Source organism: Ammospiza caudacuta, chromosome 2 (genome assembly GCF_027887145.1).
Source record: "Ammospiza caudacuta isolate bAmmCau1 chromosome 2, bAmmCau1.pri, whole genome shotgun sequence".
NCBI classification, from domain to species: domain Eukaryota; kingdom Metazoa; phylum Chordata; class Aves; order Passeriformes; family Passerellidae; genus Ammospiza; species Ammospiza caudacuta.
In genome coordinates this window covers 45,148,034-45,165,791 of record NC_080594.1, presented here as the reverse complement: position 1 = coordinate 45,165,791, position 17,758 = coordinate 45,148,034, and the positions used below count along the sequence as shown (strand labels likewise).

General features: G+C 42.1%; 1 protein-coding gene across 2 annotated transcripts; it reads right to left on the bottom strand.

The window, feature by feature from the left end:
- Positions 1 to 2,812: 2,812 nt before the first annotated feature.
- Positions 2,813 to 13,050, bottom strand: LOC131554935 (inhibitor of apoptosis protein-like). Of its 2 annotated transcripts, none has more exons than XM_058800556.1 (9): positions 12,813 to 13,050; positions 9,420 to 11,495; positions 9,214 to 9,313; positions 7,930 to 8,008; positions 7,320 to 7,368; positions 6,118 to 6,360; positions 4,739 to 4,993; positions 4,549 to 4,590; positions 2,813 to 3,716 (listed from the first exon to the last, which is right to left on the bottom strand). In XM_058800556.1, exons 2-9 carry the CDS (start codon positions 10,291 to 10,293, stop codon positions 3,523 to 3,525), a joined length of 1,836 nt encoding a protein of 611 aa, XP_058656539.1. In that variant the 5' UTR covers positions 10,294 to 11,495; positions 12,813 to 13,050; the 3' UTR covers positions 2,813 to 3,522. The 2 variants fall into 2 exon arrangements, with proteins under 2 accessions (XP_058656539.1, XP_058656540.1); XM_058800557.1 differs by lacking the exon at positions 12,813 to 13,050 and adding an exon at positions 11,898 to 12,489.
- Positions 13,051 to 17,758: the final 4,708 nt, after the last annotated feature.

The following is a 17,758-nucleotide window of genomic DNA, read 5'->3' as shown; positions in this document are numbered from 1 at the left end:
GTGTGTTTTCTTTCAGTGCTGGTGGCCAAGCAATGCAGTTCCTAATTCCGACTGCCTTAGGAGCCCCTCTGCTGACACATCAAGGAATTGCATTTACAGGATCACGTTTTAAGCCGGCATTCAATTCGTTATTGCAGCTCTTTCTATGCAGACCTTTTACCCTTCATATTCATGCGTTTGTGCTTCATGCTAAAGTGTTTTTATTTAATACTACAGGCTGGGGGAGTCACTGACTACAGAACATGCCAGTTTAGGTTAGCTTTCATAAATGTTACTTTTGCCCTTCAAACACATCAAGGTCAACCTTACAGTCACATCTCAGGGCTGCAGCATTCTGCTTTCATCTCACAGGTCTTTCCTTTTCATGCAGCTCTCCTTTTGCCTGTATTGCAGTACCAAATCATAGCACTTCCAGCTTAATTGGTTTGATAGGGCTCTGCATCAAAGGCTTCAAGGCAATCTGGAAATGTGGTGCTGTACTTGTGTTTTTATTAAAAAAAAAAAAAAAGCCCATACTGTTAAAGCAAGATCATGTTGCTGTGATAATATTCAGTAACTTGAACATCATCCTTTTGTAAATATTTCATACCTTTCTTCTTTGTTCAGAGCTCTTACCTACTCATGCCACTCCATTTTTACCCTGAAAAGTTACATAGCATTCTTAACAAGCTTTGTTGAAAAAGATGTAAGCAACAATGTGACAGTATTGCCAAAAGCGAAGTGGAAGGCACCAGAGACTGAAATTGCCTAGAGAACTCAAGAGGTTAAGAATTTAGCTGGGATAGGGAAGCAGAGGGAATGAGAATGGACCTGTGGAGAAAGTAAATGCATTTTCTAAACAGCACTGAAGGAGTTCCAGCTGGTGGTCCTCACAGCTGCTGTGTTATTTCCAAAAATGTTGTGCTCCAGCTGGGAATACTGCTGTGCTTGAGACACAGGATGTATGCAATATTCCTTCTATTTGTATCCCACAGCAAGACTGATCACTAAACTCCAACGATCCCAAAATTCACATCCTCCACACCCTCTAAGCTTTGCAACCCACGCTGTCACCTCATGACAAGCCACGGGGCTGAAACACTGATGTCCAAGAACTTGGGCTGCTCAGTCAGCAGAGCTGCACAGGATGCTGGGGGTAGGGGCTTTTTTATTGTTTAACCCAGACAGAGCCCTGGGAAAAGCTTTCAAAGAAGGAAGTTGATGCAGAATGAAGTGTGAGCATTGTCAGCTGGTTCACAAGTGACAGAAGTCACTTGACCCTCTCCCAGTGGAACACTAGTCTGTTACCCATGGGTTAACCTTTTGCCAGGGTGGTTTGCAATGTGCTACAGCCAAGCCTGACTACAGCTTTCTTGGACTAGTCCTAAGGAGACCATAAGTGCTCACGTGCACAGCATTATCAATCAGGGCACCCAGTCATTACAGCAGGGCGTAGCAGAGTCATAACTTACATCAGCCTTCCTGGCAAAACTAGGTCACAGAGTTTTACCCATTAGGTTCTAGATCAAGTTCTTCCACTTATCAAATATGTTCAGGTGCCTAGTGCAGAGAGCCGGTGCTGTTTGAAGCTGCTATTTGAAGGGATATTCAAACATTCAGTGATGGGCTGTGTTGCAGGACCTGAAGGAGATACACACAGGCATCACAAATGACACTGAGCACTTTTTATAAAGCCCTGAATATCCTCTCATCTGATCTATATGTAGTTAATTGCAGTGTCTGAAAAACTTCCACCCCACACAGTTCTAAAGAATAATGCATTGCTTAAAAAGTCTGCCTGCCAGTATGTTTATTCCTATCCTCTTCCCTGCTTGTAACAAGGTGTACCTGCTAGCAACTCCACACTCTTCAGGTGAGTCTGACCTCAGCTCCCCTTGCAGGTTCATCTTAATCTGTCAAAAGTACACTTGGTTCTAATATTACTAATTTCTCACCTGGAACAAATCAATGAAATTTCCAGTCCTGAGCTTTCTTACTTAAAACATTGTCAAAGGTTGTGAAAACTTCTTGTTGCACAAGACAGAAGAGCTTTTAGAGGCATTTCAAAACCAGAAAAGGAAAAGCGCATGAATCAAAGCTGTTTAAAACTCCATGCTAGGTTTGAAACATTTACTTTTTAAGTAATAAAAATAAATGGAAGATATGTACATGTAATAAAGTTGAACAAAAGTCTACATTTGAAAGAATTACAGCAAGCCAATCTACAGGTAAAGAATCCAGGTCTGGACTGAAGACTCTATTATCCCCAAACTCTGTTATCCACAGTCAGGCTCTAAGTGTGGGCAGCTGTGGACTGAAGATGACTGACTTTAAATGAGAGCCAGACCAACTGACTCCACCACTGCAGGACCTGCTGCCATTAACCTGGCAGCATTCCTCCAGTGACTGACATGAATCCTTGCAAACTATCTATGAACACCTCTCTTTGGAGGTCTCCACCATGCAAGTCGAGGGATAAAAAGCTGAAAAAGGTAATGAGTCAACCAGTAAGGGAATAGGAGCTCCCAAAATATCAGCTAACAAAACAAAATCCAAGACTTCAGAGGTGCCTGGGAGATCCTATTATTTAACTGCACAATCCCTATAAAGTTCCAAACACAGAAAAGTAGCTTTTACATTTAATCCCTAGCACAGACTGTATAGCTACTCTCGGTCTCATCTTCAAGGTCATGAGGACCAGGATTTCTGTCATTTGAGGAATCAATTCAGAAGGAAGTACCAGATGCTGTTGCGGTTTTGGGGGGCAACTGTTTGTTTTTAAATAAAGGGGAAATCACCAAACATCAGGAACATTCACTTCTCGGTTCAAAAATGAAAGACAAATTGAATGAAGTTTTATTGTACTTTTACAGGCAAACAACCCCAAACTTTTGTCAGGAAAAGACAGCATTCTTATCACTGCAGTCTACAGATAGACGTTAACAATGGCAACAGAGTAAACAAGCCCAAGTTTGAGAAGTAGAAATATTTTAATTCAGTCTTCATAAAAACTATTAGTATACACATTACTACACAAGTATCAAGACATGAAAAAACTTTAGAAGTCCTGCTGTTCCTGCAACAGTTATCCTCTTTTCTCCTTAAGTCGAGAAGAAAGCCAAACCAGAAGTAGCTGAAGTTAATTAACATTAACTATTAATAACAGCAATTTTAGTACATTTCCTCACATCCACATGGAGGAAACTCAAGTGTTATGTCAAGCTCCATTTTAGGAACTTAACAAAAAACTTCTTTGAATAAAAGTGACACTAGTGAAACTACTTCCCCTACTCAGAAAGGAATGCCACAAAAAACTCACCCTAATATTAAGTTAGTTTTATGAACAGAGAATCTCTAGCACCAAAGGCCTTCTATATATAGTTATACACACATCATAATGAGGATACATTTTACTATCACAATACTTTGCTAGGTAGTTGATTAATCCTCTTCTGTACCACAATTTTCCATTCTTAAGATACTGCTGTGTTAAGCTTCAGCAGGTGGAGGATGACAGAGCAAAGACTTTGCAAATTTCCCTCTTTATGAAAGAAATGTCCGGACTGTGCCTTTTATTGTCCCCCTGCAAATAGGGCATTTCCTAAGGGATGGTGCACATTCTTTGCACACCACTAAGTGACCACAAGGAATAAAAACAATAGAAACTTCTTTGTCCATGCAAACTTTACATGTTCTTTCCTCTTGCAATCTTCTTAATTGTTCTTCCATAGGTAAACCTGGAAAAAATAGTTATATTTTTGTCAGTCTGAATATATGTGATCAAAAATATATTTATTTAGAGTGTAGCCATGCCCCTTTTCACCTTTTATTTCCCTACCTGTATTGATTAAATATAGATGGCAGTGAGCATTTTTAGAGCTCAGAAAGTGTCATGCAAAGAACTAATCTGTACTTGTAAGTTCTGTGAGATGATGGACAGCCCAGGGGTTGGAGGCCAACCAGTGTTTGCAAATGTTGTACTTTCCTTGGTTGGATATCAGAAACACAAACTCAGCCTGACTGGTGGAAGTGGGCTCTATCCAGGCTTGTATACCTTTCTGCAGTTTATTAACAGATTAAACTGCAGGACCAGAGCAAACTCAATCTCATGTCTGACAAGTTTTTATCTACACACCTGTTGGTCAAGCTAGATCTCAGGACACCTATACCCACTCTGAGCACAGAATGGGTATAGGTAAAAGCAGAGATTATACCTGTTCCAAAATGCTAACCAACTACTCATTCTCCAGTCTTTACCAAATGCCTGAATGCTTCTATCAGAATCAAGTCCAGCATGTGCTTCTTGAATTGCTGAGCTCCAGAAAGCTCTACATCCTGTGATGTGCAAAAGCATGAGCAAGGCACAGGATACAGTTTAGAGCTGATAGACTTACTTGCAAGTATGCACATGCACTTAACTTTTGTTTAACTTATTCAGTCTATATTACTACAGTAGAATAAGAGAGAGGGTAAAGCACCAAACTTTTTCTTAACCGAAGTCATTTTCTTTTTTATGTTAGCTGTTTGTTCTACAACAATCTTTAAGATAAGACGAAGAATTTAAGGTACCTGAAACATCTTCTGTGGGAACATACTTGATGGTCTTCTCCACTAGAATAAAAGAAAAAAATCCTTATCATTTAACTAATCTATGTTCAAACAGCATCTGTTTATTTTTCTTTAGACTGTTGTGAGAGCACTGGTAAGACTTTTATAAAAGGATATCCTTTAAAAACAAAAGGAAACCAGAGAGACATACCAAATAAATCCTTGTAAAGCACAGGGTCACAATCTCGTAGACAGTTCCTGAAAATGCTGGCTGCTTCATTTCCTTTCACTAAAATTGTATCTATCAGTTCCCTTGCCTGCAATGGTATCTGAGTCTTCTGCTTAATAACATCATGCTCAAGTTCTGTTATCACTTTAGCTGACAGTAAACTGCCGAGGATCGGGAGTACACATGTTAAACGTTGGAATAAAGCCATTCGATTCTTCTGGATCAAGTACAAATCATCTGGAACATAAGGGGGAATTAGATAAGAGAATTAGGAATACACTACTCCAAGTTGCACTTCTGTTTAACAATAATTGATACATTCTTTAAACTCTACTTGCAATGTTTGCTTTTTACACATCATTAATAAAACACTCAGCAAGTTTGAGTGGTATTCACATAATGAACAGACTTAAGGAAACCACAACAAGCAGCTTCTCAGCCACTTCCTGCAGGTTAGATGATCAGAGAGGATCTTATGTAACTCTGTATTAGTGAGATCTACACTCTCTGGACGGTTGCAAAGAAAAAACTAACACCAATGCTAATCCATTGACATACCAGAGGTTAACTTTTGTCAGTGCTAGGCTGTAAATAAAAGAAAGCTCTGGTATGAAGTGTCCAACACAATTACATACAAGAAAACCAGAAGTACAGCACAACCAGACTCTGGAGACTATTTTAATCCTCTACCACAAACAAGAACAAGAAAATTTCTGGCAGGATTATAATGCTGAATCCATCTATGTTTTTTTGAGAGAAATACAACTAGGAAAGAAGTATGCTTAATTCCATTTATAATTGAGAAGTTTCATTATGCTTCACAGACTCAAAATCAGAATGATTTCTTCAGACTTCAACACTTACATGGCATTGAAGAAACAGGAAATGTTAAAGACACATCAAATAAACAAATTGCTGTCACATGGGCTCAGTTAGACAGAAAACAGATCTTTGGCCATCTTACAGAATCTGAATTTGTAAAAGTTTATGGCCTAGCCTTAGGAGTTGGATATGGTGGCTTACTGATTCAAGCAGCTTAAAGAGCAGGCAAATTTGGATAAAAAATAGTAGTGTACCAAGTGTTTCATTAACAGCAACATAAAGGCACACAACTGAAAAAAAAAGGCCTTGGAAAGAAGAGATGATTCTGAACCCTTGGACTGTGCTATGAACCATTCTCCTAAAAGGGAATGAAACAATTCTCAGACTGCTGTTCCATACAGATATCCTGATGCTTTTAGAGAAGCTGATCCTAGCAGCAATTAAATTCAATCACTTAGTGCCTAAAAACAAGTATAAAAACTATACATATTACTAACTGCAGTCTTCAGATTCCACTTTTATTTATGCCTGATGCCTACCTGATGCCACTTCTTCCAACTGCTTTTCTTTCTCTTCTTCAATCTTCTCATCTTCAGCCGTGAGCAGATCAGACACAAGATCATTAACAGTCTTGTAGTTTTCTCCAGTGGCCAAGATCTTACTTTGCACTGTTTGCTTTATCAGCCTTCTACTGAATCCCATCTCCAAGGCAGCTTTAACCACAGGTGTGTTCATCATGATTGCATCTTCTGAATGGCTCTCTCCAGGTTCAAAACGAATAACTAATCAAAAAGGAAAATCCTCAAGTATAATATAAAGAATAAAATATCCATACAACCCCAGAAGTCAGACACATCAACATTACCTACACACATGAACACTGAGCAGTAAAAAGTTTCAAGTGTTTAAGAAGAATTTTTTTGAAGTAGTTTTAAAAATGGAAGCCAGTGACTCAGTCATGGATTGAATCCAAGATAAACATCAATCCATGTCAGGCCTTTGTTAAAACCTATGTTAATCCAGAGAAACCACTGAGAATTTCATTGTGTACTAGCAGCTTTTTTTATACTTAGTTATTTCTAACTTCAGCCTTGAAAAATGGCCTGGGGATGTGCCAGGGGTGGGGGAGGGAAGTCAGAGTTTATAGTACAAACAATCACTCTATTCCAACTCTTTGTCAGTAATTTGCATTCAAATTTAGTAAACACCAGACACATGGGATTCTGAGTTATTGTCTTCAGTCAGCAGGGACTAGGACAGCATAAATCCCCAGAGGGTGAGTGGGTTTTTCCACCATAACTAGAGTCCAGCCTAGAAAGACTTCACTGTATCAGCTTGTCCTACCTTCTTCCTTAACTGCTGCTGCTCAGCTCAGAGCATTTACCTAGTTACCTGCCTAGAGACAGATCTGCATAACTGCATAGCCATGACACCCTCTAGCAACTGCCCCACCAAGCTCAAACACTTGCTTTGCTTAACCCAACCCTGCAATGAAAAAAAAAACCCAGCAAGCAAGTGTGCAAACCCAAAAATTTCAATATGAGCTGCCAGTATGAAAATAAGGAAAATTAAAAAGAAGATCTCTTAAAGGTGTTTCCTTGGAGCTTGTCAACACAACATCAAAATTATTAAACTTTTAGGAAACAAATCTAAGAACTGGCTCTGCAAAGCTAACTCACTTAGCAATCATTAAGTTTGCAAAATGCTGAGGGAGTTTAAAAACATGCTTTAATATACATACTTGGAGGATCAAGGTTTTCATCTACAGGTGGATCAGAGGTTGACAAGAGCTGTAGAACACAAGAGAAGTATGTTAGTATTGAAGTATTGCTTTTCCCTCTATGTGCCTTTCTAACATATTGTTTGTCACCAATCCTGCTAAGCTTCCTACCCATGAGATATTTCACCTTCAGTTACACAAGTGAAAATCTGTGCAACTGTATAATCAACACAAAGCTAGTGCTGACCACTTCCATGAAGAGCAGTCTGGTTACTCTTGCCATAAGAATTACAAATAGAAACAATTCACATTGTCTATACCTGATTTCTGAAATAATAATAATTACTGATCTGCACTATTCAGTGTATAATCAGAATTTCCCTCTGCTAACACAAAGGAGATCACTGCCTCATAGGACTCTCCATAAGTAATCTGTAGAGGTTAAACTCTACTAGTCCAAGACTAGCCATGTTTCAGCACTAGCTTCTTTCATGTGCTCATGAAGAGCATTTATGATGTTAGAAACCCAGGAGAAACATACACAGAAATAAGGCAGAAGAATGAACTCAAGGAGAGAACATAGCACTGTTCAACAAAGGAAAACCAAAGTCACAGGACAGTAAAAGTTTACCTGTTCAAGGAGATGGGGGAATCTGGCCTGAATTTGATCTACAAACTCTCTTCCTTTTACACGAAGCAGATACTCACACCTGAAACATTGACAAAAGTGAATCAAATCATACTTTCTACCTGCCAAAGGAAAAAAAAACATAGAAGAATGAAAAAGTTTAAATCCAGTGTAAGTTTCTCTTCTTTCAGAAGAGAAAGAATACTCTTAATTGGAAGCTTGGTGCAGCCTAGTGTCCAGTGACACTTAGATAAAGTTTTTCCATGACATCCAGCTGTCAGTAGGCTTATGTATATAAATGCAGCAGCTTTACATTCTGCTGCCACTTGTGATCAAAAAGGCAAGTCATGAGAAGCGCCACTGTGTCAGAATCATTACAAAATGCAGTGATAAACTGTTTCCATCTTGCATCTCACCATTCTTATCTCCTACTCAAACCATTCAAGACAGACTTTAACACAATATAACACTATTATCAAAGCCAGATCTACTTCACTAACACAAGTTTATCACTTATGTACATTTACTGACAGGCTTAACACAGTGAGAAACAACAGTGACATTTAGCCCTACATACATCATATAGTCCAGCAGTAGCTGATAAATTGCCCATGAAAGCCTAGCTGGAGATCTACAATGAGAAGAACTATTATTACCTTTCCTGAAATTAAGTGCAGCTATTTCTGTAATGGAGGTGGTGATTTCCATGGGCATAGATAGCAATTAGGTAAGAAATTGCCATTTAATTATAGGTGACATTAAAAAGTTATTTCTGTCCTTTTTCCAGTAGAGACATACTAAAGAGCCACTGAAACTTTCTTCACAAGCCCTTCCACATGTAGGAAACGAAACTGCACAAGCAGAAAAACTGGTTCAAGAGCATTCAGCATGGGCACAAAACGATAACCCATGAATTAAACATTCCTTCTACTTCATTCCTCAGCAGCCTTTGCTCCCCTCGATCAGCTTACTGACTACTTCTCTTACAGAGAAAAGTGTGCTCATTAACAATGCAGCCTCACTTTCTGTTAGTGATCTGGGGATGCAGACAGTTTTTAATAATGAAGGGGAAAGCATTATATGCCATGGTTCATGAAGAAATGTTTTAATTACACCCACCTACACACTTCAGAGCTTTTAGACATACATGCAATACATACATCCAAATGAAAGAGTGAACCTGTACATCAAATAAAGTTAAACAAAACAATTAAGTGCAGTACATATCTGCCAAAATTAAAACATTTAGGAATATGAACAAATTATGATAAAGATTTTGCAAGTTACCTTGGAAACCACTTTGCATGCTCAATCCATGGATCATCTCCAGACTCCCAGCACCTTAACCCACCATCACAGCAAAAACACTTCACATCATCATTGCGACCTTAAAAAAAAAAGGCAAAATATCTAGCAAACCTTGACACAACTTTCTTGAAGGTAAATCTTGACATAGCAGTATGAATAAAACTGGAGAACTCTGGGTTTCTTACCTACATAGTAAAAGCCAGCATCTGCAAGCTGTTCAGGCTGAACTGGAATTCTGGTTGGCCAATTTATGAATGTTTTAACACGTGCTTCATGGGTCTGCATGCTCACATTTGAAACATTGAAACTCTGCTGCTCTCGGATAAGGTTTTCCACAAAAGGGCAGTTGGGATAGTGTCTCCGATGTTCTGACACAGCATTATCTTTTGGTTCCCAATTACACAGCTGACCACCACAGGTAAAACAAGCAACTTTGTCTGCTGTCCCCAGGTAATAAAGTCCAGCCTTTGCCAGATCAGTGGGTGAGAGAAATGTCAGTGGCCATGACTGAAAGGTGCGTAGCCTAGCATCCTCTGTCCTCATAGAATGATTGTGAAGCTTAGGGCTCAAGAATAGAAGGTCTTCAGCTGCCCTAGTGGTTACTGGGTCTTGAGGAAAACTGGAAAACGAGCCACTGAAATATCCAACCTGTTCTAAACTTGGAGAGAGTGCTATGGAATGTAGAGATGGTGGGAGACCATTTGCAACTGAGTGTGGAAAGGCAGAACGAGACGAGAGTCCAACATTGTTAACTGGAAGCATTCTTTGAACAAAAGTGCAGCTAGGATACAGCTGCTTATGTTTTTCCATAGCATTATCTCCTGGCTGCCAGTTATCCAGTGTCAGGCCACAACTGAAGCACTTAACTTTATCCTGCACGCCCGTGTAATAAAACCCAGCCCGGGCAAGGCTGCGCTCAGACACCGGCGTGTTCATGGGGAAGGTGGAGAAGGTTGACATTCTGTACAGCTCACAGGACAGGTCATACTTCAGCTCATCACACGGAGCGCTCTGCCTCATGATGCTAGCCAGGAAAGGGCTATCTTCCACTATGTTCATAATGGACTGTTTTGGGAAAAATGGGACAAGTCTTCCTCTGGGAGGTAGTTGTGTGCATTAAAGGCAATTTGGAACAAACCCCCCCACCTGTACAAAAGCAATAAATACTTTAAAGTGTAACTTCAGATGTGCATGTGAATAGAATTGACCTCATGATTTAACAGCCTATAAACATTTGGCAAGTTCTCGTACCTTAGTTTAGCAACTGCTTTCAGTGCAAAAGCTTCCCCATCCCATTTTAACAATTGAAGAAAGCATGTTGAAAAGCAATTTCCATTGACTCATATAAGCATCACATCCTTTACTTGTTCTGTATATCTGGGAGACCAGTAACAATTTGTCAGGCTCATGGAGGTCAGATCAAAAGAGGAAAAAACAGTGGGTTTATCAAAATCCTTTGTCAATAAAGAAACTAAATTGGGGGGCAATTAAAAGAACAGTGTTCTTATCCAGAACATATGTTAGGTGATTTAAGGACAAGATTTCACCCTAGACAGCTGATAAATATGTAGCTTATACACACACAAAGATTTTAGTTTGTAAAACCTCACCAGGAGGCTGAAAAGAAGGGTTTATCAATTTCAAAGGGCACACAAAAAATAGAGACCCCGAACTGATGGTACTAAACTGATCTTAGTATATTTGCTACTACTGAACTCCAAAAAAAACAACTCTCAAGTTCTGCATATTGCTGTAACAAGGTCTTAAGACTAAAGAAGTTAGTTCACACTCAACTTCACACGTACAGAATATTCAGCTATTAGAGAAACAAATCCTATACACTGTCTCAGACAAGGATGAACTCTCTCTATTAACAAACCTGGGACAGGTTTGTCTACAAGTCAACACCGAATTGACAGAGCACTTCAGTTTTAACCTGGTGCCTTAGTTACAAGAACAGAATTATCAAATTTAACATTAATTAATTGCTTTGTGTTGAGACATTCTGATGCTTTATACTGTTGAATTAAGTTTTGCCTGTATGCCATGTTTATGGCATACAGAAGCAAACAGAACTCTCAGATTTAAAAAAATAATTTGATGCCTTAGTTTCTTTATTTCTGCACAGAACTACCTCCCAGAGGTAAGACTGAAGTCCCTTCTAAGGTGCCTACGCCTCCATATCGGTACTGACTGTCCTCAAGAAGAAACTGTAAGTATCTGTAGTTTAAATCATTCAAATTTTTGTGGCAGAACAAAACCTGTAAGGAAGAAAAAGAGTGTTTTAAAATACACAATGATGAGGTGCATGCAATGTCTATGCAAACAACAATTACACAAACTGAAACAGCACAAGCTTTTTGCAATTATAGAACGTTAAGGGCTTAAAGATCATCTAGTCCCAACCCTCCTGCCATGGGCAGGGACATCTTCCAGTAGACCAGGCTGCTCAGAGCCACATCCAACCTGGCCATGAACATTGCCACTATTGGGGCGTCCACAACCTCTCTGGGCAATCTGCTCCAGTGTCTCATCACTCTCACAGTAAAGAATTCCTTCCTAATATCTAACATCAATTTCCTCTCTTTCAGTTTGTACCCATTACTGCTTATCCTGTCACTACAGTTCCGGACCAAGAGCCCCTCCCTGGTTTCCCGGCAGACCTTCAGACTCTGGCAGGTTGCTATGAGGTCTCCATGCAACCTTCTCTTCTCCAGGCTGAAGAGCCCCAATTTCCTCTGCCTGTCGAATGTCAGCTAGAAAGTTTCAGGGAGTCAACTTCACACGCCGTGACACAGAGTGATTTCACACACTTCATTTCCCTGTTATTGACGCATATGCAAAACTGTGTAACCCACAAGCAGAATTTTTGGGCAGATGGATTAATCAGGCTACTTAATCACATTAAGTATTATTAAAGGTAAGATTCCATACTAAAGAAGTTGTATCCAGTTCAATTGGTTTAAGCTTGCAGATTCCCAAACAATGAAGCACAGTTTTATAACACTGACGTAAAGAGTACTAGATTTTCTTATTTAGGTAAATCCAATTATATTTGAAGCAAGGACATCGGCAAAACTGAACTTCCCCAAAAATTCAAGGAAGGGCAAGCACAAAGTTCAAAGGGTTTTTATATACGTAGCTATGAAAAACTATAAAATTAGATCTTTAGCAGTCTGGTCGATCGGTTTTCAAACAGTTTTTCCAGGAAAGATTCTGTCATGATGACACAGCACTGCAGAAATAGCCCCCTGCGCTACAGCACCAGATCCTGAGCACCAGATCCTGCACGGCGGGGCCTGAGCGCGGCCCCAGCCCCGGCAGCGACAGCCCCGCATTCCACGTCCCGCCCCGGTTCCCGGGCCTCGCTCTCCGCTCCCTCTCATCCCGCGGGCCCCAGCCCCGCTCCTGAGCGGGTTCCAGGGGACAGCCGCGCTCCCATCAGCGCCGGGGCCACAGCCCTGGCCCCACAGCTCCTTCAGCCCCTGCCGGCGATGCCAGGACGGGCACAGGCGCCCCACCCGCCCCGGCAGCCGCGCCCCAGCCCGGTCATACCCGCAGCACTCCCCCGTACTCACAGCCTCCGAGCAGGCCCCCACAACGGGCCTCAGCAGGGCCCAGCCTATATGCGGGGCCTGGCAGGGCGCGGGGGAGAGGAGCCAGCCCCGCCGGCACCGCCCTCCCCCGAAACTCCCCCTGGGAACTCCGCCCGGGCGCAGGCACCGCCTGGCGGGGCGGACACAGCGCCGCCCTCTCCCCGGACCCGCGGGCGCCGTCGTGGGGCGGTGGGAGGGCTCCGGGCACCAGAGCTCCGCCTCGGCGGGGGCGGATGGCCTTCCGTCAGCGGGGAGCTTGGGTACTTTCCTCGGCCCTCTTCCTCGGGCGGGGGAAACCCGAATGTGCTTCCTGGGCGCGGGAAACCCGAGTGTACTTCCCAGGCGGGGATTTCCAGGCCAGGGGCGCCGGGCTGGCGAGCAGCCGGCAACGGAGCGGCCGAGGGGGCAGCGCCGGTGGCGGCGGCCCGGGCCCGCGGAGACCGTGCTGGGATAGGCGGCCTGTGGGTGCCGGCAGCTCCCACAGCACGGGCCCGTCGGTGCCGTAGCTCCCACAGCACGGGCCCGTCGGTGCCGCAGCTCCCACGGCACGGGCCCGTCGGTGCCGCAGCTCCCACAGCACGGGCCCGTCGGTGCCGTAGCTCCCACAGCACGGGCCCGTCGGTGCCGTAGCTCCCACAGCACGGGCCCGTCGGTGCCGCAGCTCCCACGGCACGGGCCGCACACGCAGCGCCGCTCCCCGAGCGGGCGGCCGGGGCCGGGCTCGCCTCACGCCCCGCGGTTTCTCCCTTGCTCCCTGACACCGCCGTACATCACAGCTGGCTCGGCCGCATTTCCTAATATAGGCAGCTCTGCTGCCTGTAAGAGGGGAAACATGACCGGTCACTTGAAAGCACTGGGGAAGAACAAGAGGAAGACAAAATAAGACCATAAATTTCCACTGGAGGGGTTTAAGACCGTATCTCTGCATATCGAAATCTGAAAATTTCCACAGCACCTATCAGAACGCTGACCAAAAGTTCAAAATGTCCCAGCACAGTCATGATCTGACATTTCCTATGAGCAAACAGCAGATAAGAGATTTTAAAAAGCCCCGTTTTGTGATGAGAGATTGGTAGTAGGGTGTTTACACAAATGAGAACGGAAGAGTTAAAACAAGGAAGTGTAACAGCATTATGACACTGGTGGTTCATTCTCTGTATCAGAGTTCCAGTAACATGAGTTTGCAAGAAACTCATTCATATATTTTCGAAAACTCTTTCAAAATTCCTGCCGTATGTGATGACATTTATCATATATAACAATGCTTTCAAATTTGAACGCTGGCAGTGACATCTAGTACAGCACAGCTTCTACTGTAACACTACTTAATATAATATAATTATAGACAAAAATATTTGCTTTGCAGCAGTTGCAGAGAAAAAGAATGTTAAAAACTTTCTTTTAAAGATTAAAATGGTTGTCAGATCCCTGATACATTGTTTAAGGAAGCTGCTGACACGGGGAAGAGAAGGTTCCAAAATGGAGCCAGCTGATCAAATAGCTTGTGTGAAGAGTGCAGAGGTGTGGCTGTATTTGACATTGGGAACTGTTCAGTGTCACACAAGGAGATGAGCTCTGTACTTTTGTGTGGTTTTAATTGCAAGTGCTTAAATATTAACTTTGACTGATTATCTCCAGTTTCAGAGCTTCAAGCAGGACTACCCAGATGAAGTTATACTGATCTATTATAACAGATTATTGACGTTTTACTGTACATTCTGCAAAACTAGTTAACCCAGTGCTCCTCCTTAACTCTCCTCCCTCCCTTGTGCCGCTCCACACCCAGCCCCTATCTGCCCTTGCCCCTCTGTACCCTTGGCCTCCTGCTAATCTGGCAATAGAAACTGCTATTTCCTCCCCTCCCAGGCTTGAGGGAGCAGTTTCAGGTTTTCCCTTTGTGCTTGGCAGCCTCATGTCGCAATGGAGGAAGGGAGGGGGATGTTATAAAAAGCTAAAGGCTAAATAAAAGGCTAAAATTCTTGTGATAGGAGAAAAAGAGGTGCAGCTGTCCTGAGCTAAGAGGGAACTTCCCCCACTTAGCTGCAATGATGGACTGTCCTTTACCCAAGGACGTGAAGTAATAATGTAACTAAAGTATTCTTAGGACTGGAACTCCTGGGAACAGTGCATTATCGAGTTAGCGTTCTGTGTCTGGCTTCAGCCTGGGGCCAGGGTTACTCTCCAGAGGCAGACTAACAGGACAGCAGTGGTGCTTAAGCCCTGCCCAAGCTAAATTTGGGCTTTGGTTCTCAGGCTCTGGCTATGACTGGGACTGTTCCTTGTTCCAGCCCTTTCACCAACTGCAGCAACCTTCCCAGATCAGTCTTGACTCGAAAACCAGTGAGTGGATGGGTGAAACAAAACCCTCGGCTTTGCAGACTCTTAGCTCTGGAGAGGGGGGAAGAAGGCATTGTTCAGATAAAGCTGTCCTCAACCAAAGGAAACCACAGAGGTCAAAGTGCTAATAAAAGTGCTGCTGCCACACTACCAGGGTTTATGAACATAAACCTCACAGCAGTGTTGACTGCAGGAGCAAAGGTGAGAGAGCAAATTTCTGCAGGTGGAAGGCAGTGACCTGCCAGCATGAGTGCATTATCACACAAAAGTGCACAGCCAGCCCTTGAAGTACCTGATGCTGCTGCGAGTCCAGAAGTCTTCTCTCAAAGTCCTGCTGAATGTCAGTCTCCCCACGCTGTCATCCTTCTCTGCTGCATTCTCCAGTTTACCATCTGCCGCAACATTAAAACGTCTGGCTTTAATGGTGCCTCTGTAACACACCTCTAAACATCTATGAAGAGGAGAGATGGAGAAAACACACATTGTTATTTTCCTTTCCCTTGCTACTGACTCCTGTATCCACTCTCCCAAAAATCTAAAACCCCTTGTAGAACCTGTATTAAAAAGTAAAACCAGTTATGACTGGGTAGTGCCCACATTTTTCAGCTTTACAATGGTATCAAATACCACCATGGGACATGACCTGTTTATTCTGAACTCTGTAGTGTTGGCTTCACTGCAGCCATCAACCCTTATTCCAGCAGTAAGGAGTAGGTTTCCTCTTATAAATTGACCTAAGATGGTGATTAGGGTTCCACAAAAAACTTTAGAAGGAATTCTTCAACTCCTTCAGGATGTAGGGGAAGATAATGATGAGAGAAATAAGAAAAAAATACATATTAAGGAAAACTTTGGGAAAGCCGACTTGAGGCAAAAAATACTAGCTGTAGATAAAGTTGCATTATCTATTCAATTTACAAATGAAGCCAAGAGCAGAGTAGCTCTAACATCCTGTAAACATGAGATCAGATAAACTATGTTATGATAGTCTATGTGAGTGCAGCTGCCCGCTTCGTTTTGACTAAACACAGCAACATTTTTTTTTTTTTTTTAACTTTAGTCACAGGTTTGTTTGCCTTTGCCCAGGGAGAGGGGAATTGAAGTTTCTCTTCAAAACCTCTCTTCAGCTGAGAGGCCTGATGAGTTTAACATCCACAGATTGGGAGTAGCCAGAAGATGCACAGGAGATAAGAGAACACTGAGGAACATTACCGCTGGTGTAGCCGGAGATACCTGGTCTGGGAACAGATCGATAAGAGAACCAAAGAATGAGGACCAGGTTAGCATCAAAGGCAAAGATCAATAACCAATAGGAGATCAAGCACTAAGAGTTGAGTCATTTAAGACCAATGAACACGAACTTCTTTGGGGTTTTTATATAGAAATATGTGAAAAGTCTGGTAAAGAACCATGTGAATGATTTTCACTGCACAACATGGGCATGTGTCAATGTAATAATTTCTGTTGCACATCCTGGCCAGAATAAAGTAATGCCTTGATTCTCTTAACACTGAAGGGATGTAGTTGTAGAGTTTCTGTTTTTCCCATAGTTTCAGTGACAAGGGCATCTACATCTACACTAGCAATAATGATTAGTTTTTTTCTTTTTTAAATGAAACTTTTTAAGTTGCATTTGGGCATATAGCAAAAAAAGAAAGTCACAAGGGACAAATATAATACCTAGATATTTAGGGCATCCATGACTCATTGTGATAACCTTAAATGTTCAAGGAAAAATAAAACCATCTTGCTCCTCCCTTTCTGAAGGTCAGTACATTCAAAGTCTGAAAAGTTTCCATTCCCTTTGCACTCAGGCAAGAGTTTTCTTTCTCACATCCTCCTACGCAAAGGATCATGAGTACAAAAGTTTAGGTTTCCCTAAATCAGTTGTGGGCTTTCTCACACTTAGTGCTCAGATAAATTCTCCCATAAGCCATTAGTAGTCTCAAGAACATATCAGAGCCACGCTGAATAAGCTGAGGCTTTTAAATCAGTCAGAAACTCTCATTAATATTTACTTGGAAGATAAAAAATAATCAGAATAAATTACAAGAAGGTCTTGGTAAATGTTGTGTTCAATTCTCTTTTTAGATTGGAGAATCTGCTCACTTTTCAAAGTTTTATTGTCTGCTTGTAGGAAGACCATTTTGTTCTCCTGGTGGTATAACTAACATACATTCAGCAGGAGACAGGAATGTGAAGAATGCCAAAGCAGAGATGACTTGACTAAAATAAACTGCAATCAGGTGGAAAGAGGACTGCTTTTATATCAGGGAAATAAAAAGGCTTCTATTCAACTGCTTCAAATTGTGTCAGTTGAGAGCCCCACATTCCAGGGTTTTTTCCACAGGAGTTGTCTTTCTAAACAGCAGATTGTCTGCTTTGACTCCAAGTTACTTCCTGCTGTCAGAGTAAGAAAATTTCTCTAGATCTGATTTCCCTCATTTATTCCTCATTATCTCTCTGCAGATTTTAAAACCTTCCCAAGATGTTTAATTTGCTTTAGTTGAACCAACTGTTGCTATTCGTGTTCTTGGGGATTTTTTTCTGTCAATATTCCTTCAAGTGAAAGAGAATCAAATGTGGCACTG